General features: G+C 40.5%; 1 protein-coding gene across 1 annotated transcript in view; it reads left to right on the top strand.

Moving 5' to 3' along the window:
• The window catches only part of SPPL3 (signal peptide peptidase like 3), a 148,874-nt gene that overhangs the window by 117,369 nt on the left and 5,623 nt on the right, over positions 1–25,882 (top strand). Inside the window, exons 3-7 of the mRNA XM_032311231.1 lie at positions 7,580–7,668; positions 14,209–14,328; positions 15,068–15,146; positions 16,304–16,416; positions 25,170–25,276. Of these exons, the coding sequence (XP_032167122.1) occupies positions 7,580–7,668; positions 14,209–14,328; positions 15,068–15,146; positions 16,304–16,416; positions 25,170–25,276 (508 nt within the window). The remainder of the gene's footprint in view (positions 1–7,579; positions 7,669–14,208; positions 14,329–15,067; positions 15,147–16,303; positions 16,417–25,169; positions 25,277–25,882) is intronic.

Genomic DNA, 25,882 nt, shown 5'->3' on the forward strand with positions numbered 1-25,882 from the left:
TGTGGCAGGGCCACCTTTCAGAGTTCTGTTCAGGAGAAACCACCGCAGGCCCCGCATACCTCTTTCCATCGGCCGTGAGGCTACTCCCATCTGTGAACAGAGTCATCTCTGCATCCGGGAGGGGAGTGTCTCTGAGGTCAGGCCTTATTTCTATGATCTGGGTTAGGACCTCCCCACAGTTGTGTGGGTTGTCAGCTAGCTTTTCTGGCAGCAACGTGGCTGGATTTAGCACCGCCGGGGGCCTGAAAATCACTTTCGGTTCGTTGAAGAGGAGGTCTTGATACCTGTCGCTCGGGCGTTTGTCATCCATTGGTCTGGTGGGGTCCAGAGGAGGCCCTCGATAATGTGAGTAGTGGTCAAGATGAAATTTTGACCCAAAGTTAATTTACTTGAATCCTTGACCAGGAGGGCCGTGACAGCAATTATGCAGAGGCAAGGGGGGAACCTGGCCACTACTGGATCTAGGTCTTTTTTGCTAAGATAGGCTACTGGCTTTTGCTAAGGCCCCAGAGTCTAAGTCACAACCCCTTTGGCCACCCCTGCCTTCTCCATGAAAAGTGGAAGGGCTTGGTAACATCTGGGATGGCCAGTGCTGGGGCACTCAGTAAGGCTGTTTGTAATTTTCGAAATGCTCCTTTTGCCTCAGCTGTCCACTCTACCGTAGTGAGTCCTCCCTTAATCAGTTCGTAGAGGGGTTGGGCAATTTCCGCTAACTGCGGTATCCACAGTCTGCAGTAGCCCACCGTCCCAAGAAACTCCCTCATTTGTTGGGGCATGGTGGGGCGGCGGTATCGGGTGATCGCCTGTTTCCTGAACTCAGACAGTGAACGCACTCCCTCGTGGAGATCAAAACCTAAATAAGTGGCGTGGCTCTGACAAAGCTGTGCTTTCTTTGCTGACACCCGATACCTTTTTTCCTGCAGTCTGTAAGAGTTTTCATCCCCCCTCAAGCATGACTCATAGTCCTCAGCGGCTATTAGCAAGTCATCAACATACTGTAACAGAGTGACTCCCAGGTTGGTGATTCTGTACTCACACAAATCCTCGTGTAGGGTCTCGTCAAAGATGGTGGGTGAATTTTTGAATCCTTGGGAAAGTCTTGTCGAGGTGTGCTGGCCCTGGAACCCTTCCTGTGGGTCAGACCACTCAAAAGCAAAGAGGGGTTGAGACTCCCTTGCTAAAGGTATACAGAAAAATGCATCCTTGAGATCTAAGACCCTATACACAGTTCTTTTGGGGCCTAGGAGGGAGAGTAGGGTATAGGGGTTGGGCACCGTCAGGTGGGTCTCTTCAACCCATTTGTTAGCTTCCCGCAAGTCCTGAACGGGTCGGTACTCCCCAGTTTCAGACTTTTTGACGTTCAGTAAAGGTGTGTTCAATGGAAACTTGCAAGGAACTAGGATCCCGTCTCCTCAGAGGCGGTTAATGTGTTTTCTGATCCCTTCCTTTGCTTCCCAGGGGAGGGAGTACTGCTGGACTCGAACGGCCGTAGCTGTTGCTTTTAACTGTACCACTACTGGAGGCCGTCCCTTGGCCAGGCCAGGAGGCCTCCCTTCTGCCCAGACTTCGGGAAATTCAACCTGTAGGTTTGGAGAAGGCTTCCCTCCCTTATCTCCTCTGGTTTTGAGACTGGCTTGTAAAGGAGATGTTCATCTGCTGCTGCCACAAGCATCTGCACAGTGGGTTGTCCCAAAGTCACAGTCATGTCTCCTTCCAAGAACTGAATGCCAGCCCGTAGATTGTGGAGGAGATGGCTTCCCATCAGGTTATACGGGGCATTAGGGAGGACCAAGAATTGATGTTTGACTACTCCCAAGGCCAAATTTAAAGTCCTTTCTGTTGTCCATTTCTGTCTTTCTGTGCCATTTGCCCCTTGTACCCAGACTTCCTCTCTAGATAGTTTTCCCATAGGCTGTAGTAATGATGAAAATTGGGCTCCTTTGTCCACCAAAAAATCAATTGATTTCCCCTCCACCTCAATTTTAACCAGAGGTTCAGGGAGGGGCTCTGAACCACGGCCCCTTCAGTCTTTGGTGGCCAGTATTGCACTTTCTTCTTAGGGCACTCGCCGGCCCAGTGTCCTTTTTTCCTTGCAGTAAGCACACTGATCTGAATCTAAGCCTTCCCACCTGCTTTCTCTGTGTTTAGGCTTTTTTTTTTTTCCATTGACCATCTCCTACCTGCCTTTTTCTTTTCCACTGACCTTTTTTTCCTGTCTCCTTCCCGCCTCATGTAATGTCAAAACTTTAACTATTTTTTTTAGCCTGTTTTTCATCTTCTTGTGTATCCCTGTTGTTAAACACCTTTTCTGCTATTCCCTAACTAACTCAGATTCTTCCCTTCAAATCCTTTAATTTTCTGAAGTTTCTTCCTTATATCTGGGGCTGACTGACTGGCAAAGGCAAGATTTACTGCCCTCTAATTTTAACATTTACTTGAATTGATCACCAATATAGATTTGCCATGACACAGGGCTTTAGTCTTCCTTCCTTAAATACTATGTCTCATTTGAACAGAAACATTTTATAGGAAAAAATTTATTAGTCTTTTTTCCCTTCTTGTGAATAAATCATCAAAACTGATCTAAGATGGTCAGATTTTTAACATATTTCATTGTTTCCTTTCAAACCTATAAACCAAGGCAAAAAAAAGTCACTTACTTTCCCCAAGCCTTCTACAACTTACTATATACCCTCAAGTTTAGTTTTTATTATCTCCTTTCATGTTCTGGTACAACCAGATATTTTTACTTTAAGACAAAACTATTTACTCTCTTAGGCCCTCTTTTTTGTGTGTAGAGTTTTTTTTTTAACTTAGTATCAGTCAACTGCCTTTCCTCTGGTTTTTCAGACAACATTAAAACTTTTAATAAAAATCCTTATGGCGTTTTTCTTTTGGTAGTCCATCCTGACCATACCTAAATTTTTTTTTCTTTTTTTTTTTTTTTTTTAAATTTCCCTTCACAAACCTTTTACAACTTTCTTTTGTATCCAGGTTTTGTCCCAGGCCATTTCCTTTTAAACAACCATCTCATTTAGGGACAAAATTACCTTTTCTTAAACAAAATATATTCCCATTCCTTATCTTTCTTATGTATCTCCTACTTTTTTACATATAGGGTTATTTCCCTTACTTCCATCAGTCTTAGTTACAGTTAGCAGAATTTTCTATTCTTAGAAACATTTCCGTTTCTAGTGATGGTTAAGTATTAACCAATTGTGAACAGTTACAACAGAATTCTGTAGATGGCAAATTTTATGAATCAGTTAAGCACAAAACATGTTTACCAACAGATTTAAATATTCTTCGTTTCTTTGCAGTAAGAAGTCAAAAGCACAAACCTACATCAAGTACTCAATGCTTTAGCATTTTATCCCATTTGGTTAAGACCTAGGTGTCCAACAAATTTAATTCCATTTGTCATCCAACCAAAACTTTGAAGTTTCAGGTTACCAAAGACTTTGAAAGTTACCTTAACAATTACACATTAAAACTTTGAGACAGACAATTAACCATCAGTTCAGTTATTTCTTTGCTAACAGATTTTATCAAATAGCATGAGCTTATTTGACCTTCAGGGAACTTTGATTGAAGTTTCACATTTATTGCTATAACTTTAAAGACATGTCTATCTTAATTAAACCAACAAACTTAACTTAGTTCAAATACTGATTTACGTTTCACCTGGACCCACTCCATTTTTAATGTTTACCTGAGACACGGGTGGGAAGATCTGTAGTGGGGGGTGTTAGGTCCAGGAGCAGCTCTTCTTGCTCCTTGACAGTGAAGAGGGAAGGAGCCGTGGTGCAGGAAGCACCAAGGATGGTCTAGAGGCCAGTTGTGCAGGCCACACCCAAGCTGGTGCAGAAACAGAAGGGGGAGTGCTGCCAGAAGGCAGAGAAGGGATTCCCAGTTTTAGAGAGTTTTCCTGGGTAAACCTTGTCACCCAACTGGGTAGTTTTACCTTGAAAATCCTTGAAATGCTGGAGAATAAGACTTAGGGGTGTCATAGGCCCCTTACTTTCTGCTTGCCCTATTTCTTCAAACACAACAAACAACACAACAGACAACAAAAAGACAAGACAAAGACATCCGCAGACCAGGCCCAGCAGCCCTTCCTCAACCAGATAACAAGTCTAAGGGTGTGCAAGATATACAACCTGCTGCTGGTGGGGATTTTCTCAGTCCCCTGACCACCTAGGGGGACTCGAACCCCCTGGCAGTCTCCCATTGGTGGGATGGGGCGTCCCCACATCCACTCCAGCCCTGGGGAGCAATGCTGTGTCCAGCTTCTCCCCAATGGGCTATACCCTGGAGCTCCGCAACCAGCCAGACCAGATCCTGCAGGATAAAATCTCGAGATCTTACTTCCAGAGGCTTTTAGCAGAAATTCTGATGCTGAGTCAGTTCTCATCCTTTAATCCCGGACGAGCCCCCAGAATGTTGGGGTCCATTATCAAAGGAACACAACTGAGACAAAGTGAAAGTTACGCAGAGCCTTATTCTGTGCCAAGCATTAGAAGTTAGACTGACTGGCCAGGGCCGTCTCCGAAGAGAGGGACCCCCTCCCAATCTCACAGGCTGGTTTTAGAGGACATAACCACAGACCCAAGGTACGCGGCTTCTGTTGTTAAGGCATTTACTCCCGGAATCGATACCCGGAACCATAACAGGAACTACGGGGGCATTTATTCCCGGAATGAAGTCCTTGGATGTAAACAACAGTATGGCTACCTAGGCAATATGGAGTTGCTCTGGCTAAGCAGGCCCTAATAGTTAAACAGGTTTTAACATTAAATTGGCCCTAACACCTAACAGCTCACAGTTGAATCAAATTAGGGATCAATAACAGAAAGAGGTCTAAAAAATTCCCAGATATTTGGAAACAAAAATAACACTTCCATGCATCAAAAAAGAAGGAAAATACATTGAATTAAAGTGAAAACACACTAAATTTATGGGTTGCTGCAAAAGCAGTACTTAGGGAGGAATTATACCTCTAAATGCATAGGTTAGAATAGAAGAAAAGGTATCAGTGATCTAAACTTTAACCTTAATAAACTAGGCAAGAAGAGAGTAAATTAAACCCAACTTAGCAGTAGGCAAAAGGTAAGAATAAAGATCAAAGCCAAAATAAGTGAAATATTTTCTCTAGGGGTAGAGAAAAATCCGTGAAACCACAAGCTGATTTTTAAAGACCAATAAAAGTGGTAATCTCTGGCCTGACTAATCAGGAAGAAGAGAAGCCATAAAACCAGTATCAGGAATGATAGAGGGGGTATTACTAGAGCCTCCGGTATTAAAACAATAATAAGGGACCACTGTCAACAACTTTATGCCAGTAAATTTGATGACTTAGATGAAATGGACCAATTCTTTGAGAGAGACAATCTGCTAAAGCTCACTCAAGGAGAAATCAATAACGTGAATAGCCCTATATTTATTAAAGAAATTGAAAATGTCAGACTGTTTTCCAGAGTGTCTGCACCAATTTAAATTCTTACTAGCAATGTCCTTGCTGACATTTGGTTATTCTCTGATTTTTCTGGTTGTACCATCCTGGTGGGTATGAAGTGCTATCTCATTCTGTTTGACTGTGTATTTCCCTGACATTTAATGATGTGAAAAATCTTTTCGTGTGCTTACTGGCAGTCATTTGCATATCTTCTTCTGAGAAGTATTTATTCAGATCCTTTGCTTATTGTTTAATGGGTTGTTTTTTTATTATTGAATTGCAGGAGTTCTTACATGTTCTGAATACAAGGCCCTTATCAGACATATGATAGCAGGTATCTTCTCCTATCCTCTGTGTTGGGACCTTTTTGATTGTGACTTTTGAAGCATAAGATTTTTATGATGATTAAGTCCATTTTATCAGTTTTTGGCTGGGTCTTTGGCATCATGTATAAGAATTTACTGACAGGGCACCTGGTTGGCTCAGTGGGTTAAAGCCTCTGCCTTCAGCTCAGGTCATGATCCCAGGGTGCTAGGATCGAGCCCCACATCAGGCTCTCTGCTCAGCAGGGAGCCTGCCCCCTCTCTTTCTCTGCCTGCCTCTCTGCCTACTTGTGATCTCTGTCAAATAAATAAAATCTTTAAAAAAAAAAAAAAAGAATCCACTGACAAATCCAAAGATCATGAAGATTTATCCCTATGTTTCATCTAAGAATTTTATAGTTACAGCTCCCATATTATTTAAATTAATTTTGCCCTCCCACATATTAAGTGCTTGTGTGGCTGATGTCTCCCCAGTGCAGATAAAGAATGATTCCATCATTGCAGAAAGTTCTTTTAAGATTTTATTTATTTGAGAGAGAACAAGTGAGAGAGAGCATGAGCAAGTGAGAGGGGCAAAGGGAGAAACAGACTTCCCACCAAGCAGGGAGCCCGATGTGGGGCTCTGTCCCAGGACCCCGGGATCATAACCTGAGCTGAAAACAGCCGCTCGACTCACTGAGCCACCCAGGCACCCCTGCAGGAAGTTCTTTAGGACATAAACACTTTAACATAGATGAAGATGAGCTAAGGACTTGAACAGTTAGTTAACCAAAAAATAAATGAGTGAACTCATGTACACAAAACTGTTCAGTAGTTAAAGAATGCAATATTAGAACAGAGATTGCATTGTTAGTTCCCCAGATGGACAATGACTACTTCCTTCAGGTCTTGACTTAAAAATCACATCAGTGAGGCCTTCCTAACCCACCCTATTTAAAATTTCAAACTTGGTCTTTTCATTTCCAGCATTTTCTCATTAGCTGTTACTATATATATATTGAACTTATTTTCTTGTTTATTGTCAGTGTCCCCCCCCCCCCAACTTTGAATGTACAATCCATGAAAGCCTGTTTTATGCTCTACTTATTGTTCCTCCAATTTGTAAAACAGTTCTGTGTATAGAAATACAGGGGCACCTGGGTGGCTCAGGGGGTTAAAGCCTTGCTTTCAGCTCAGGTCATGATCCTAGGGTCCTGGGATCGAACCCCGCATCGGGCTTTCTGCTCGGTAGGGAGCCTGCTTCCCTTCCCCCTCTCTGCCTGCCTCTCTGCCTACTCGTGATCTCTGTCGGTCAAATAAATAAATAAAATCTTTTTTTAAAAAAGCATATTAAAAAAAAGAAACTCAAATACATGTTGTTAAATGAAAGCTGACAAGGTGTAGAGAAAACAATGTTCTCATATACTGCTATCAAAGAGTAAATTTGGTACAACCTTGTTGGTGGTAGTTGTGTAGTATGTTAAAGTCTCAAAATTGTGCTTGCCCTTTGACCTAACTTTTCTCTTTCTAGGTATTTATCATAAGGAAATAATTAAGGATGTGCACAGAGATATGGCTGGAAGATTTGGCCACAATGGAATGCTTTTATCTGCAGTCTGAACTCTTGAACTGACATACCAGAAGGAATGTAGATTGTTTTCAAAATGTGATGACAAGAACTGTTTTTGCAGAGTTGTTCAAAAGAGCCTTTCCTGTCTTCCATAATGCCTTAGCGTATTAAAATATTGTCTCATTACTGACTTTTGGACCTACTTTCTTTCTTAAGCAAAATTAAAACTTGTCTATGTAATTTTTTCCACAGGTCCCTTAATATGGACTTTGAAAATCAAGATAAAGAGAAAGACAATAGCAGTTCTTCTGGGTCTTTCAATGGCAACAGCACCAATAATAGTAAGGCATTTTTATGTCAATTAACTTTAATACATATAGTGGTCTTAATTAGATTCTTCCTATAACCCCAGTTAATTTACCGGGTTTAAGGATTTATGTTTAATTATAATAATAAAATCTAATCTGTATTGGTATAATTTGTAAAAATTCCTATGTTCTGAATCTAAACCAATGATTTCTCATTAGTGCTTTTAACTCATGCCTAAAAGCTTGCTGCTGAGATTATTTTCTTAAAAACAAGTAGGATAGTAAAGATTTTGTAAGAATGTTGAGTTATAAGAAATAGAAGTGTGCTAGATAGCAGATGTTTGGCAGCATTGTTTATAATGGCCAAAAAGTAGAAACATGACTCAGAGACCAATAAACTCATTGATGGATAAACAAAATATGGCCTATCCATGCAATGGAATACTATTCAGCATTAAAGAGAATGAAGTACTGACAGAAGTACTGATACTGATACATGATATGAACCTCAAAACATTATGTTAAGAAGTCAGGAAAGAGTATATATTGTGTGAGTCCACTTACATGAAATTTCCAAAAAGGCAAATATGGAGAAACTGAAAGTGCATTTGTAGTTTCCTGGCAAGTATTGGACACTAAAGATGGGTGAATTTTGCCATATGTAAATTGTGCCTCAGTAGAGTTATAGAAAATTGGTGATGTTTATTATAAGGGGAATTTAATTATAAATAAGGAGACTTAATTTGATCATCAAGAGCTTGATACTGGGTTCCTACCATGCAGTTTATTAGATATATATTTTTAAGATATTCTATTAGATATTTTGAAAGCTGCCAAAGCACAAGAGCCTGGTACCCAAGCTGTCACTAGGCACTGTGGCCAAAACACTTTGTGAGGCATTAATAAAGTGCTGAGACAGAGATAGTAAATACCACTTCCTGTCCCTAGAACAGGAACATTCTCTCACAGACCCTTACTGTAGCCTCAGAGTACTTCTAACAAGCATCTGCTATCAGTAGATCAGAGTAAGCCCTAGAGATGAACTCATTTGACATCCATGTACAGAGAGAGCAAAGAGAAAGGCAAGTCAGGGTAAGCCACATGGGTCAATTTAATAAGGGATTCCCGTGCCAGAGAAGGTGAGTTTGATCTGAAATTTGAAATGGTGTACTTGGATTGCTGGAGAAGTCATTCTGGATGGGAAGAGCATATGATTAACAGGCACAGAGGAGAGAATGAGTGTGACTTACAGAACAGCCTCAAGTCACCACCTAACAGGGAAGAAATATTGAGGATCCAGGATAAAGGTAGAATACTGATAGAGAATTTTAGAACGTAAATGGAAAGAGATCACTCATTTTCTCTAGTTACTGCCCCGCCCACCAAATTATACTTGCCTAGCTTTTACCCAGTTAAATGTGTTCATTGTACTCAGGAATGTAAAGTGGGCATTGCAAATACAGTAAGTAGAATTATTTAAATATAATGAGTCTATTCTTAAACTTAAGACACGGATTCTTGTATGAGATAAAATACCATATCAGTAACTTACAGGGAAACCAGGTAAAACCCAGTATCAATACCCGATTTTCAGGTTAAATGATTACATAGCGTTTATCGTCTGTCAACATTTTAAGCCAAATCAGTTTTACAACTGAAACTCCTTTGCAAGTCCTGTGTTATGTAGCATATATGCATATGATGTGTTTTAACCAGACTATAAAGCCATTGTACATTGAATCACAGAAACCTAAGAGAAATGGACACTGTGTGTCTAAGTACTATTTTATCCTCAAATAATTGATTAGGTCAGTCCATACAGTAGAAGGAAGTTACCTAGTGACATGAGTCTTCATTTCTCACTGCTGATGTCTAAAGAGTAGTAAATGCTTGTTGAAGTGGTCATTTTCTTTTTTTTTTTTTTTAAAGATTTTATTTATTTATTTGACAGAGAGAGATCACAAGTAGGCAGAGAGGCAGGCAGAGAGAGATGAGGAAGCAGGCTCCCTGCTGAGCAGAGAGCCCGATGCGGGACTCGATCCCAGGACCCGGAGATCATGACCTGAGCCCAAGGCAGCTGCTTAACCCACTGAGCCACTCAGGCGCCCGAAGTGGTCATTTTCTTAAATCTACCTCCTGTGTTGTGCTAAATGATCCTCACAAATGTATTTCCTCAGTGCCTCATCTGGGCCATGGATACCAGAAGAGATAGATTAGGAGAGAATGCAGTCCTCTTCCACAAAATCAGGAAAAACACAATGAAAGAAATGACTGTTGCAGCAGGGAAGGCCAGTATTTGATCATGGGGCATGACACCATTCCAGATTGAAGGGACAGCATGGAACATGGGGTACATTTATCAAAATCAAAGAAATAATAACAGCCAAAAGGATGAACAGAGAAACAAGAAATTGTGTGGGTGCTGAAGAGATTGAAGTCCTGAATGATAACCAATGTAGAAGAATTACGGGGTTGTTCTCAGGAAAGGAAGGTATGAGTTTAGTGTTCAGATTTTGGCAAGAGTCTTGATTGAAGGAGAAAGTGTAAATAGGTAGAAGTTGTTGTTAAAGGTTGCAATATTAAAAAGAAAAAAAAAAAAAGGTTGCAGTTGCCTAATCCCAAAATAAATAAGAATCAAGGAATTTGTGAAAAAGACAACAAAAATGAGTGACGTACGGTTTCCTAGACAGCATGGATGCTGAAAACAGTATTGAGCAAAAGGAAGCCAGACACACAAAAACACATGCTACGTATCAGTGTATGCAATAAGCTCAAAAAATAAGCAAAATAAATACTAGTATTTTAGAATGTGCAGTTGAGTAGAAAACATATAAAACAGAGCAAAGAAGAAAGTGTCATAAAGGCCAAGGTAGTAGTTCCTTTTGGGGAAAAGAATGGGGACTTAGGAGGGGCACAGGAAAGACTTCTGGGCTTGGCAGGGTTGTTCCCTGACCTGGGTGGTATTTGCTGATTGATTGAACTCGACATCTTTGTTTTATGTACTTTGTGTTTTATGCCTGTTGTGTTTTTGTTTTAAGATTTTTATTTATTTATTTGACAGAGACCGTCAGCAAGAGAGGGAACACAAATAGGAGGAGTAGGAGAGGGAGGAGAAGCAGGCTTCCCACTGAGCAGGGATGGCGGGGCTTGATCCCAGGACCCTGGGACCATGACGTGAGCAGAAGGCAGCCGCTTAACAACTCAGCCACCCAGTTTCCCCCGTATGCTGTTGTGTTCTACAATAAAAAGGGTTAGAAAGAAAGCGGGGAAGGGGAGTGCCCTCCAGGTTCTGTCTGATTTTCCTGAACCTGGTTCTAAATCCTGTCTCATCCCTATATCTGCACCAAGAAACCTATATAGAGATTTTTCCTTCTGGCACATCAGCCCTTCATTTAATCAGTATTAAGTGAGTTTAAAAAAAGGACAGCTCCCACCCTTGGCCCCATTATCTGACGTTTTGAAGTCCTTACCAGGCTTCCCATGTAATTTATCCGAACTCTGAAGACTGTACAGCTTTTCAAAGCCCTCATGTTACCTACTGTGTAATAGGTGCTCAGTAAATAGTGAAAAGCATGCTTCTTTCATGGAGGTACAAAATCAGTAACTTTCTTAGTGATTATCAATAATATGCTGGTGTATATTATTGTTCAGTATCTATTTCATGACCATGTATTTAGCCTATAGCCTTGTTCAGTAAATGCTAAAAATAATTTCTCTACATAATTTTTTCCATCACCCTGCCTATTTTTTCTTCCTTTTTTTTTTTTTTTTTTTTTTTTTTAAAACGACTGCCCTCCATCTCTGTGCTCCAGCAGTTTCTTGCCGCTGTCCTAAAAGTACTTTATCTCTAGGGTCCACCTTGAAGAAAAAAACCGTGCCTATTTCTTACGTTAATTTTGGCTTTAAAGGTAATGCCAACTGCTTTTAAGTAACTCCTCCTAATGATGACAACTCTGTTTTGCTTTGGTCTGTTTTGTTTTGAAGTCACTGAAGTTTGCCCGAAATTTCTGTTAGCTCCATCCCCTTCAGGACCATTATCTCCAGACCTTTAGGAAGTACAGTATTAAAATTGTGTACATTTTTTTAGGTAGCATATTGTCAGCAACTAAAGGAACTCTACTTGCCCTGTGACATTGCTGTTTGGTAAACTCCCTTGGGCATTCTTCTATAAAACTAATGGAAGCAGTGTCTCATACCTCCTGGTTTAAAATCTGTGCTTTTAAAAAACAAAAATCTGTGCATTCTCTCTAATACTCTAGAAAGGCCCTTTGTATTCAGTTTTGCATTTTTTTTTTAAGATTTTGTTTTATTTGACAGAGATCACAAGTAGGCAGAGAAGGCAGGCAGAGAGAGAGGGGGAAGCAGGCTCCCCACTGAGCAGAGAGCCTGATGTGGGGCTTGATCCCAGGATCCTGAGACTAGGACCCAAGCCAAAGGCAGAGGCTTAACCCACTGAGCCACCCAGGCACCTCCAGTTTTGCATTTTAATTGCAGACTGAACTTCTAAAATGTAGATTTTTTTATAAACAAATACTTATCATATACCTGACTCACTAAAGTCTTTATTCTAGCCAGCCATTTAAGTTTTCTGTTCATGTTTTAAACCAATTAATCTGTAGACTATATGATGTTTTGTTCTACAAAAGAGGGGGGTGTGGATGTATATTTTAAGACTTACAGTTTTTTAAAGATTTGTTTCTCTTAAAAGATTTGTTTCTCTTCATATAACAATTACTTATTTGTGAAACTATTATTTTCTGTTGTGAAAGGCACCTAAAATCTGTAGTTTTCTCTAGTAGTTCTTTGACATAGTATAGAGCACTTAGACCAACTAGGTGAAATTCAGTTAGAAATTTAATGGAGTTGTGTCTCATAAACGTCCATAAGACACTTCACTTTAAGTAAGGTACCACCTCTAACCCCCACTCCCCACTCCCATATACACACACAGATGATCCAGGCCAAGTGAAGGAGTTTGACTGCAGTTCTGGTCAGCAGCCATCTTCCGTCTTTTTGTTTTTGTTTTTGTTTGAGAGAGAATGAGTGAGAGAGAGCATGAGAGGAGAAGGTCAGAGGGAGAAGCAGACTCCCCAAGGAGCTGGGAGCCCGAGGCGGGACTCGATGTGGGACTCGATCCTGGAAGTCCGGGATCATGACCTGAGCCAAAGGCAGTCGCTCAACCAACTGAGCCACCCAGGCGCCCAGCAGCCATCTTCTTAAGAGCATCTCTGTCTTGACACGTAGATCACTCCTCCTCAATTGAAATGCCCTATTCCTATGTGAATTGACTCCTCCACCTAGCCAGTAAGAAACAATTCTGTTTTGTAGAAATATTTAATATTTTATTTAACTAAAATGCCTAAATAGCCTTCTTGGGACAGATAAATTTAAAAACCAAAGAGCAGTTTTTAAGCATTGGTTGATGATTGCAACCCTTCGTGCATAGTTATGTTCTTCCTGGTCACATTATATCTTACTCATAGCCTTAATTTAATGAAGAGAGACTTCTGGTATTTCTTTATAATAGTTTCATATGAATATTTTTTCTTTGATTCCTCTCAAGAACTTTATATCTCTGCAGGGTTAATTTGGAAGTAGATCACACACAAGATTAATAATTTTTTCTTTTAATAAAGTGGTTATCAGATATAGCCATGTTTTCTCTACCAAATATTTTTTTAATGCTGTTCAACCCTGTATGCAAAATAAAATTTTCTGGGAGTTTTTAGTTGGGCCTATTAACCCCTAGAGATTTCAGTTTCATTGGTCTGGGGTTGGGCCTGGGCATTGTAATTGTTAGCTCTGCAGGTGATTCTAATGAGTAACCAAGAACTGAAAACCACTGTGCTGAATCCTGTACCCCAAGTAATTGTTTTCTCCCATTTATCCTTTAAGTGTTCCCATAAAATTTTTCTGATTTTCGGTTTTCAGATGTCTTATTCCCTCCACTCCCCGACTCTACTCAGCAACAATGGGGAAGAATGAATATGAATAAACCCGTAGATGATGAGAAATGATTTTAGTCATTGGATTTAAACCATCTCTTTTACCAGACCTGCACATGAGACCACGAATGTACTCAAATTGACTAATCTGATTTTTTTTTCCTAAGATTTTATTTATTTGAAAAAGAGCTCAAGCCAGGGGAACCGCAGGTGGCGGGAGGGAAAGGGAAAAGCAGGCTCCCTGCCAGGCAAGAAGCCTGATGCAGGGGTTTGATACCAGGACCCTGGGGCCGTGACTTGAGCCAGAGGTAGACACTTAACTGACTGAGACACCCAGGTGCCCCAGTTAATACAAATTTTTACTACCTGTTGATGTTCTTGGTTTTTCGTTTTTGTTTGTTTGAGGGTTTTTTTGGTGCCCTGTCAACCAGATTGTTAGCCAGGAGGTAGATAATGAAGGCACCATGAGGAGAGCAAGGAGTTTATGATCTCAGTGGGAAGGAAAGAATCAGAGGGCCCAGATAAACTGTATCTTTAATACTAACCCCTGGAACTTTTAAAGTGTTTGGAGTACATGGGCACAGTGCCTGTTACTTAAGTCATTAATCTGTCCCTTTTTCTCTTTCAGGTATCCAAACTATTGACTCTACCCAGGCCCTGTTCCTTCCAATTGGAGCATCTGTCTCTCTCCTAGTAATGTTCTTCTTCTTTGACTCAGTTCAAGTAGTTTTTACAATATGTACAGCAGGTAAATGAGTTTCTTCTCTATTCTCAAACTTTAACCTAGAAGGAATTATTTTCACCTCTTTTTAATCATCATTCAAAACTTAAGATTTATACACCATGCCATGCAAGTTTTTCTTCTTAAGTCTGTTTTTTCTCCCCATACTTCTCCTTGAACCACTGGATACACATAACATCAGTTTGGGACTGCCAGTACAGCATGAACAAAAGACCAGGGGGTTTGAAAACTTGCAGACTTTATGATATTAGAATAGGACCTTTTTTGACTGTGGCTTCTTGTCTGGGGAGTTACTAGAAGATCCAGTGTGACAAAGTGGTCATTGGCAACCCCCACTGATGTTTCTGTAGTAGACAGACACAGTGATAACTAATCAAAGTAATTTGACTGTCAGCCTCTGATCAGTTTTTAAGCAGAGAGGTGATGTAAGTGTATATAACATCAGCAAAATGCTGGACATGTCAGATCATCCCCTGGCCCGCTGTTTCTCTTTTCATATTAAGATAGAAGAGAATGAGAAACCTAGATGTCTCTGCCTCCCCTACTTCAAATCAGGTACTTCTTTCTTCTCAAGACTTTATCTGTATGGTGCTAATGGAAGACATTTTTTATCTCTAATTAGTTAATTGTATCTACTTATTGAGAAAAGCTTTCTGGGCAGTCAGTGTTTCCATAAGTCATGCCATTTTTCTTACGGTTATTGAAAATAAACAACAAAACCTAACCATACATTTTCTTTCTCTAGTTCTTGCAACAATAGCTTTTGCTTTCCTCCTCCTCCCGATGTGCCAGTATTTAACAAGACCCTGTTCACCTCAGAATAAGTAAGGACTTGGGATTTTCTTCTAAATTGTGAATTTGTATATGTTTTTATCTTAGACTTGATAGCATTGTTGGGAGTCTCAATTTCTGGTATTGACCAGAGCACACAAATGCCAGAAGACTGGGAAGGGAGATGTTTGATCTTTAAGACTAGAAGACAGTACTTCCTTTTGTACCTTTCCATAGCAGAGGAAATGTAAACAAATCTTACAAAGTCTGAGTCGTTGAAATATGCTTCCTGCTTAGATTACTGAAAGATGAGCAGTTTTATTTTGAAGCAATATTCTTATTCCTTTACTAGGGAGTTAACGGGATGTGAAAATCCTGGTTGACTCAAACATTTTTTGCCTTTCATCTTTGGTGGCCTAAAATATACACTAGCCACTTAGGTTCAGACCCCTTGTGCATACCTTTCACTCCTTAACTCCCAAAGCCGTTGCTCCATAGAAACAAAACGCTGTGCTAACAGAAATGCTGTATGCACTTAGGAAACCCATCACTTGGGGCAACTGATTTTCCCAGGAATTAGTGATAGCCAAAGAGAGTTATTGCAGATTTTTTTAAATATGTATTCATCGTTCATTGCCCAGTGGATTGAAGGTCAGTACTTTTTCCTTTTGTTTTCCTCATAAGAACAGAATTTCCCCTATAATGTATTTAATTCTCCAAAGATTGGTGTTGTCACTTAAAATTTCTAAACACCCATGCTGGTAATTTGGGATAAAAAGTACAATCAGATGGGTGCAGAAGTATAATTAATTACTCTTTTTTTTTTTTAAGCTTTTTTTTTTTATGATTTTATTTATTTATTTGACAGATCACAAGTAGGCAGAGAGGCAGACAGAGAGAGACAGGGAAGCAGGCTCCCTGCTGAGCAGAGAGCCCAATGCAGGGCTCGATCCCAGGACCCTAGGATCATGACCCAGCCGAAGGCAGAGGCTTTAACCCACTGAGCCACTTAGCTGCCCCTAATTAATTCCTTTTTGTTTCTGTAGCTTACTCCAAGGAGGTTTGAGTATTTTCGAATTCCGGTGTCTGGGTATTGCCTACTGTTCTTATCTGGCCATATGAGCTCTGATCATAAAGGACCAAGGTAGAGTTTGGTTATTGAAATATAATGTATTGCCTATTAGTCCAATAAATGGTGTGTGTTTTCCAGGATTTCCTTTGGTTGCTGTGGGCGTTTCACTGCTGCTGAACTACTATCATTCTCTCTGTCTGTCATGCTTGTCCTTATCTGGGTTCTCACTGGCCATTGGCTTCTTATGGATGGTGAGTAACATGTGAAAATTTGAAGTTTTAATGTAGTTTATACAGTTATATTTGTCCTCCCTTCCTCTACTGTGTTTAGTAATAAACATTTACTGTGAACATTAGGTGTCCTTAGGCGGTGCTACCCATTGTTGAGTTTTACCCACATTCTTTTTTTTTTTTTTTTTTTTAAAGATTTTATTTATTTATTTGGCAGACAGAGATCACAAGTAGGCGAGGAGGCAGGCAGTGGGGGGGGGCAGGCTCCCTGCTGAGCAGAGAGCCCAATTCGGGGCTCGATTCCAGGACTCTGGGATCATGACCTGAGCCGAAGGCAGAGTCTTTAACCCAGTGAGCCACCCAGCTGCCCCTTTTTACCCACATTCTTAAGATATTTTTGAATAACAGCTTTTTGAGGTATAATGTCCAAGTGTATAAATGTACAATTCATTGGTTTTTAGTATATTCAGAGAGTTGTGCAACGATCACTCCAGTCAATATTGAAGCATTTTCATCACTCACCCTCCAAACCCCATACCCAGCAGTCACTCCCACTGGCCCACCCAAGTCCCAGGCATCCACTAATCTACTTCTCTATGGATCTGCCTCTTCTGAACATTGCACATAAATAAAATCATACATTATATGACCTGTGTGTCTGCCTTCTTTCACTTAGCATGATGTTTTCTAGATTCATTCATGCCATAATCTGAACCCGTACTTCATTTCTTTCTCTGGCCAATACTACTCATTGCATAGCTATGCCAGTTTTATTTATCCATTCATCAGTTTTTTCCACTTTTTTGCTTTTATGAATAATGCTGCTGTGAACATGTTTTCGTTTTTGTCGAGACTCTAGTACATAAATGGAGTAATACTGTAATATATATAAATACATATGTGGAATATATGTTATATATGTGTTATATACCATAGACTTTTTATGTAATGATATAAATACATGTCTGTATCATTACATAAAGGTAGCATATCCTTCTTAATAATTGCAGAGTATTCTGTTGTATGTTACTTCACTATTGCTGGACCCTTAGATTGCTCTTAATCATCTCTTATAAACAACCTGAGGTAAACATTGTTCTACTTCTGGATATACATGACAGATTACTTAAAACAGTTATTTCTATGGATGAGTTCCTAGATATGAAATTCCTAGATGAGAGGATTTTTGTATTAAAAACTTTTTTCTCTATTACCCTAATGCCTTTCAGAAAAGCGGTAGCACTTTACACTGCTACGTATAGCGCATGAGACTCCCTCTTTGTTGGTGATAATTAGGATGAACTAAGAATGTCATGAGGAGCTAACATTTGTTGAGTGCTATGCATTGGCCACTTTCCTGGATGTTTACATGGAGTATCTCATTTAATCCTGAAAAGTCTTTGAAGTTGATACTTCCATTCCCACTTGACAGAAGAGGAAACAGGTTCAGAGAAGTCCCTTATCCAGTCACAGAACTCTCATGTATATTTCATACTTCTCATCAGAATATCTTGAAGGGCCATTTCCAGAAATCCCCCTTTATTCTTTTCTCTCCCTTAAGACATTTTTTTTTTAAGATTTTATTTATTGACAGACAGAGATCACAAGGAGGCAGAGAGGCAGGCATAAAGAGAGGGGGAAGCAGGCTCCCATCGAGCAGAGAGCCTGATGCGGGACTCGATCCCAGGACCCTGAGATCATGACCCGAGCCAAAGGCAGAGGCCCCAACCCACTGAGACCACATAAGCATTTCCACCTCCTTTTTCATTCAGTCCTTAATTTCACACTTCACGTTCTTGATCTCAAGAAGCTTTATCTAACTGCTTTTGCCCCACAAGGTCTGTTCTCTTTTTCCTTTCTTCTGGTGTTTCAGAAGAGGAGGAAGTTAAAATACAAAAGACAGTTTTATGTAATTTGTAATACTATCTAAGGAATATTTAAGGGAGGATTTTGAAAATCAGAGATGATGGGTACAGATCACACTTACTCCTGTTATCCATTTCAAGCAAACACAAGGCTAATCAAGACTTTGGAAACAGGGCTCTTTGGAGGCTCCTGTCCACCAAGACTCTGTCCTCACAGCTCTGAGAATGGCTCAGCTATTGTAGACTCATGGTCATCTAAGCACAGAGCCACCCAGCGTGGTGCTCCCTATCCATGTCAGGAGTAGGAAACATGTGTGTAAGTGTGCAATCTAAACCTTGACAAGGAAGTAATTTTAAATCTTGAGGAAAACTAAAAACATATTTTTGTTTCAAGGGATTTTTTTTCCCTCGTAATTTACTTGGACTAGTTTAGGGATTTGAAATTTATGTGTGCGAAGTTAACTGGCGAAACAATATTATGAGGGAACAGGCTGTCAAGTGGTTTGAGAGCTCTGTAAAGCTATATTAAAATGGCACATCATTTTAACTCAAGGTGATAATTATGGAGAAAGGATTTTTCAAATTGTAAACCATACAAATATCTAATATACTTCTTCAGAAAGTATTTTTTAAAATAATAAGAATTACGGTGATGGAGAAACAGGTGAGTGGTTGCCAATGGTTATATAATATTCATAATTTTATAAATATATAATTTGTATATTGTCATAGTTCCTTGTTCCAACAGTTGTCACTATTCCATTGTTCCTTGCTTTTTTGAGTGCCTACCATATACCACCTGTTGATACTCAAAAGTAGTTCCTTGAGGTTGTAGATCAAGTTACCTCTTAGATTTATATAGAGACCTTTAATGAGTTGGAATGGAAGGCAGAGTCAAAATCACCAGTGTCTGACCATGCAGTAATTGACATTTGCTGATTTCTGACAGGTTTGGTCTCTCGTTTTAGCTTCTTAAGTTGCTTTGTAAAAAACATTTCTGTGGTCATTTGCTTTGGAATGTGTATAAACATCCTGAAGTTTGCAGTGTTTAGGATTTTTAAATGGTTACCAGAACTACTCAGTTTCCCAAGTCAAGTATCAGTGCTTTCAGTATTCCTACGGATTGGTGTTTGATACATCAGTGCTTGTGGAGATTGATAAAGAGTTAAGTTTGAGGGAACGAAATTACATCTAAAGTCACACAAGTTGCTGGCCTGGTAGAAGAGTGAATGCCAGTTTTTATATACTAGGCATTGAGTATTGAGAAATACCAGGTATGTACATTTGACTTTTCCTAAGATTAACTCTTGATATCTGCAGAATGATTTAACCTAAAAGCAGTAGGTGATTTTGAAAGACTTTAATAGAGCATAATCTCTTTTTAAATCTGTGTTATTGAAAATTAGGGAGTCTTAGCCTTGATGATTGGAGTAAGGATAGTAACTGATTAGTCCAAATCAGTCTCATAGCTGCTTTTATGATTATATCCTTTAATCTCACCTAAACCAGTGCTTCCTGATGAGGAAACAAGCAGTTTAGATATTTCTCCTCTACTACTTCTGAACAAAAATATTTAGAAATGCTGGTTGGTTGGTTGGTTGGTTGGTTGGTTGGTTGGTTAATATCTAAATCAGATTACTTCAGTCTATTTAAAATCACTGGATGACTGTTAGCTATATACTCTTAAGAGAAACTGGTTTGTGTTGACGTCCTTAAATGAAAGAGTCCACTCCCATCAATATTACACATAAATGATCTCCCTATACAAATACTGTGTTAAATGAGATGACAGGAGCTTCAGGTGCCACTGTTTTAACTAGAGTAATAGCAGACAGGCATCACCTAACCAGACTGATTAGTTTCAAAGCCGGCAACACTCAAAGTCCAGATGGTGCTTAAGCTACATTGAAGTCTCTCAGCTTCCTCTGAGGTTCTTTGTAATCCCACTGACTTCTGGTGACTCTGTACTTTCGTGGAACTCTTTATTCATGTGTCCAGACACACATGTTACTATCTGTAGGCTTTGCTAAGGGTTTTAGTTTACCAAGCTGCTGACCCGCAAAGATTAGTTACCTCTCAAAGCAGCAAGCAGTGTATTTATACTCTCATCTCTACTCTTCCCAAGCATTGCAGAGAACAGAGAAATACATATTTTCTAGTAGTATATAACTAAAAGAGAAAAGGTTGGCATTGGAAGGTGACATTCTTTTCAAGATCCACTGATTTACACAGCCATCTGAAGTACATACTTCAGAAAGATAAGCAGAATTTTCCTCATTGTAACTCTGCAGGCAGGGCTAGGGACAGGCTTACTAGACTCACTAACAGAAGAAACGGATAAGCAGATCTCCGTAAGATAGAATGCAGAGTCCATTGCACTACAGGATTTCCTGTAGACTGTAGAGTTCCTGAGAGCTGCCCATACAAGACAACTTTCTTTTCCCAGTGACCACTGTCGGAAATACATTTCCATTCTCAAATTCACCTGACAGCTAAAATTCTTTGAGGGTTCAGTGAGGTTCCCCAAACCCCACTTAACCCGAATGTGTGGATGTTTTTATCACCTTTTGTCATTATTGCTGGTCCCCAAAATTTACTTGTCTAGGAGTCTCTTCTCCCCACCAGTTCGCACTGGTTAAACGGCCTTTGTAACCAAGAATAGAGTTCTCTCCCTACCTGGTCCCCCGAAAAGGGGAACCTTTGAGCATTTTTAAATTGTTTCTCAGACTCTAGTGTTCAGTGTGTGTGTGTGACTTGTTTTCTGCTGTTAAGAAGAATCTGGAACTGGTTCTTTCCTGACATGGAAATTATCTTTGTAGATGTCTCTGCAGAATCAGAATCATCATAGGGAGTGATAATTTGGTAGTAGAATTTTTTAAAAAATGAATGTTTTTCAATGAAAGCCTGTTACTTGAAGTTAGAGTGAAAACAGAATGATAAATGTGGTTGTTTTAGGGCAAGGCATGAAGTATATTTTCAGGCTTATATACTAAAAAGCATTAGAGCATTAGTAAGAGACTTAAGCATGTTCTTGAACTAAACCTAGAGTATTTTATCTGCTTTCATCTTCATCTGGCAAATTAACCTTTTTAAATTTGGGAAGCCTTGAAAGAATTTGACCAATGGGTGGTGTGGTACATTAGCTAAAAGTTGATGAATCTTGTGCACACACATTTACTGTTCAAAGATTATTACACCAGGTACATAGTGTATGTCCACTAACCAGTTCAGGGACTAGAAGTCTTGAACAGATGTCTAGTCCAGCCACCTCATTTAATATGCTTGTTACTAATCTATGATTAGAAAATGTACAATGCCAAAAATCTAGTAATTGGTTTGTTTTAAAATGCTAGACTCTGGCGATTAGTCCACATAAGGCTAAGATAAAGACTCTACAGTTCTACAGAACAGAGTACTGCCTAAGATCTTATTACAGGTTACATGTTTCTTTTCAAGAACATTTTGGCTCGGTTCGGTGTCGTTGTCTTTGTCCCTGGCCCTACTGGTCATGGAAGGCAAAGTGACACAAAGATTATATCAATAATACGTTCAAAGTAATTCTAGATAGCTGGCTAAGAATAATAATTTACTTAACAATTTTGGTTATTTTACATTTAACCAAAAGTTAAGGTTGGTCTTGAGATTCTCAAAAAGTCAAGTCTTGGGCATCTGGGTGGTTCAGTGGGTTAAGCCACTGCCTTCGGCTCAGGTCATGATCTCAGGGTCCTGGGATTGAGTGCCGCATCGGGCTCTCTGCTCAGCAGGGAGCCTGCTTCCCTTCCTCTCTCTCTGCCTGCCTCTCTGCCTACTTGTGATCTCTCTCTGTCAAAGAAATAAAATCTTTAAAAAAAAAAAAAAAAAAAGTCAAGTCTTCAGTTTCTCAACCAGCATGGAATGAGGGAAATCTACCACCCCTTTTCATTTTGGCTTGGAAAAGCCCTAAGGAGGAGGTGAGACTTTGAAGGGTTATTTAATTGAAAGCATGAAGAAAAAGAGAGGCAAACTAGGCAAACACCTGTGTTTCAGGGATGTGACAGATTGTGGCAATATTTGTTTGGGGGTAGGAGTGATACTGAGAGAGTCAGGAGGGATGCATTTTGCCTCTTCAAATGTGGAGCTCACAGCACAGTGGGGATGGTTGGTCGGAATGACTGGCAGAGGGTACGCTCAGCTTAGCTGGAGACGAAACAATAGCTAAGGAATGGCAGCAAAGGAAGGCAGACTCTGAAACCTCACTGTGAGTTGTGCCCAAGGCCATGGGACTTATAATTAGACTGGACCCATCACAGAGTAGGGAACCTAGTACCATATGCAGGAAACACACAGTGATTGTTTCCAGTGGCAGGGAAGAATTAAGTGAGAGAGAAGCCAGGGTGGGAAAGGATGCATGTCAAACTAGGGAGGTGTAGGGAAGCATGAACAAGTGTACTGTGGCCACAAAGGGTGGCACCCAGAATGCCTGCAGCGTGAGTGTACATAATGAGAGACTGTGGAAAACTGAAAACAGGGCGCCTGGGTGGCTCAGTGGGTTAAGCCGCTGCCTTCGGCTCAGGTCATGATCTCAGGGTCCTGGGATCGAGGCCCGCATCGGGCTCTCTGCTCAGCAGGGAGCCTGCTTCCCTCTCTCTCTCTCTGCCTGCCTCTCCATCTACTTGTGATTTCTCTCTGTCAAATAAATAAAAAAAAAAAAAAAAAGAAAAAGAAAACTGAAAACAGACCCAGAGTTTCTAGTTTGGAAGATAAGAAACTGAATGGCATTGTCTGGAATCATGGAAAATCCTGTCACTAGCAGTTCTATCTTGTCCGTGGGTGGTTTCCTCTCTGGTGGGGTAGGATTAGTGTAAGAGGATTGGCAAAGCAACAAGTGGATGCTTAGACCATATGGCCAGAAAGGCTTCTCCAATTTAGGATTAAGTAACTGTATGGCAAGTTGAAAAGTTCTAGAACAGACCAGTCACCTGCGTGTGTCACAGAGGCATATACATTTAACTTGGGAACCTGCCATTTTGCTTGTCTGTCCCTTTCGTTAGCATAATACCTCTTTTTCAGGTGTCATCAGTCCACTGACCTCCACTGGCCACATGCCTGTCCCTTGTATGTCCATCTCAGACCTTCATTTCTCTTTCTTCCCTTGATATGCTTCGCACTCCACATATGCACTTGTCTAAGTTTCTGAACAGATCACTTCTTGTTCCCCTACCCCTGCATCACCCCTGCATCTGCCCCCAGGGCTTCCCACCCTCCACGGACCACTGTTGTTCCTCAAGTCAGCTGAGCTTATCCCTGCCCGTGTCCTGAGTACTGATTCACAGCACAGCCTACTCTTTTTTCCGAAGATCATTATAATGGAAAATATCATTATTAAAAAACAGGTATGAGTTGATTATATCAGGGTCCTTCGTTGTTTTTATGAATTTATTAAAAATTAAAGGGGACCCTAGTAATGAGCACATCCTAGATTATTGTAAAATCAGAAATTATGTTTGACCACCTCTCTCCAAAACATACACACAGTGCACACCATGGAGATTAGTGAATACTTCATAACAATAATGACACAGGGGAAATTGAGATAGTTTGCCCTTCTTTCCAGTTTTAGTGTTGTCTTCCAGGGATGGGAGTGGTTGTTCTCATTTGTTTGTGCAACACCATTCCCAGGGTAGGAACTCACCAAATACTAGTTGAATTGTTGCGTCTAGGGTCCACCGAACTGCTGTATTTGCCCACTTAGTTACATGTATTGACAATTTACCACCAATTCTATTAAAATGATATCCATCTGTTAATACGGTCTTGCTTTTCTTACCTTCCTTAGAATTAATTTGAAATTTAAAGTAGACAGCAGAATTTTTCATTCATTCAGCAAATATTTGTTGAGTGACTACTCTGTTAAGTGCTGGGGCTTCACAGAAAGAATAAGCCATGGTTTCTGTCTACCAGGAGCACTGAGTTTAGGGAACAAATTCACTTGTATATAAATTAATCACACTGTTACAGAATGGATGAACGTGTTGAGAGAGAGAGTTCTGTAGCATCACAAGAGTGTTTCCTTAATCTGATTGGATCAGGAAAGACTTCCCTGAAGAGGGCATTTTGTGAACAAGAAGGAACATAGTTGAGAGGTGTGATCATATTTAGGTGACTAGAGAACAGAGCCAGAGCACTGCTTGCTGAGGGCAGGGGACTTGGGCAGTGGAGAGCGCCCTCCCTTACATCCCTGTCAGTGCCCATCCAAGTTTTCTGACCTTTGTTCCACTGTGAGAACCCACAGGAAGTACAGAAGCAGCTGAAGTGGTCTGATCAGACCTGTGTTTCAGAAGAATGGAGGAGAGCTGAAGGCAGGGAAAGACCATTCATCTGCGTGACCTGTTCTAGTCTCCCGGGATGCAGCAGGGAACCATGCCCTCAAGGACCTGGTATTTTAGTTGAGAGAGAATTTAAACACATATATATAGTGTATGTCAGATTTTGAGAGGTGTGAGAAAAAAAATAAGGCCAGGATAGGAGAATGAATTGCTGAGTAAATAAAAGGGGATGTGATCTCAGGTGTGGGCAGACCGCATAAAGTCAGGAGCAAGGGGAAGGCCAGAAGCAGAGCCAAGAAGTCTTAATAAACTGGGCCTGGCCAAGAGCTTTATCATTCAGAACAGAATCTCCTGGGTCTTACACAGTTAGCACTATCCAAGAACATGAAAAAAAGGATGTTCCCAAAGACCAAGCAGGTCAGAATTGCTATCTGCAATGGGCTATCTGCACAAGTGGAGTATATATGTCTTAAACTGGAGCTTAAACTGAGCTGCTTGGTTTTTGAGGGGACTTATAAACTGTTAGGTGTATAAGCAAAATAGCTTGTGGAAAGAGGATGAGCCCATACTCCACACTGACCAATGTCTGTGGTCTCCTCCCCAGCCCTGGCCATGGGTCTCTGTGTAGCCATGATCGCCTTTGTCCGCCTGCCCAGCCTCAAGGTGTCCTGCCTGCTCCTCTCAGGGCTTCTAATCTACGATGTCTTTTGGGTAAGTGTCTGTTTCCCCGAAGCCACCGCTCTCACTTGTGTTTAATTGGAGTGTTGATTCCTGAAAGTTCTTAACTTTAAGTATCCAAATGCTGTCTGGCTGGAGTACCTCCTGCCTAAGATCACTCCATCCAGTCCTGAACTGTACATGCTAAAGGTGAGCAGGCATCTGTCCCCACCTGTTTGTTGAGATGTGTTAAACAGATAGTACATCTGTGTCTCTTGGGGTGAGGGAGAGACCAGGCAGACAAGATTCTCTGCCACGGGAACAAATATTTTTTTCTTCTCCGAGCTTGCAGTCAAAGAAGCCTGATGTTAGCCCAGAAATAGACCCTCAACTCTATGGTCAACTAATCTTCAACAAAGCAGGAAAGAATGTCCAAAGGAAAAAAGTCTCTTCAACAAATGGTGTTGGGAAAGTTGGACAGCCACATGCAGAAAAAATGAAACTGGATCATTTCCTTACACCACACACAAAAATAGACTCAAAATGGATGAAGGACCTCAGTGTGAGAAAGGAATCCATCAAAATCCTTGAGGGAGAACACAGGCAGCAACCTCTTCGACCTCAGCCGCAGCAACTTCTTCCTAGAAACATTGCCAAAGG

The sequence above is a fragment of the Mustela erminea genome, chromosome 13 (assembly GCF_009829155.1).
Source record: "Mustela erminea isolate mMusErm1 chromosome 13, mMusErm1.Pri, whole genome shotgun sequence".
NCBI classification, from domain to species: Eukaryota; Metazoa; Chordata; class Mammalia; order Carnivora; family Mustelidae; genus Mustela; species Mustela erminea.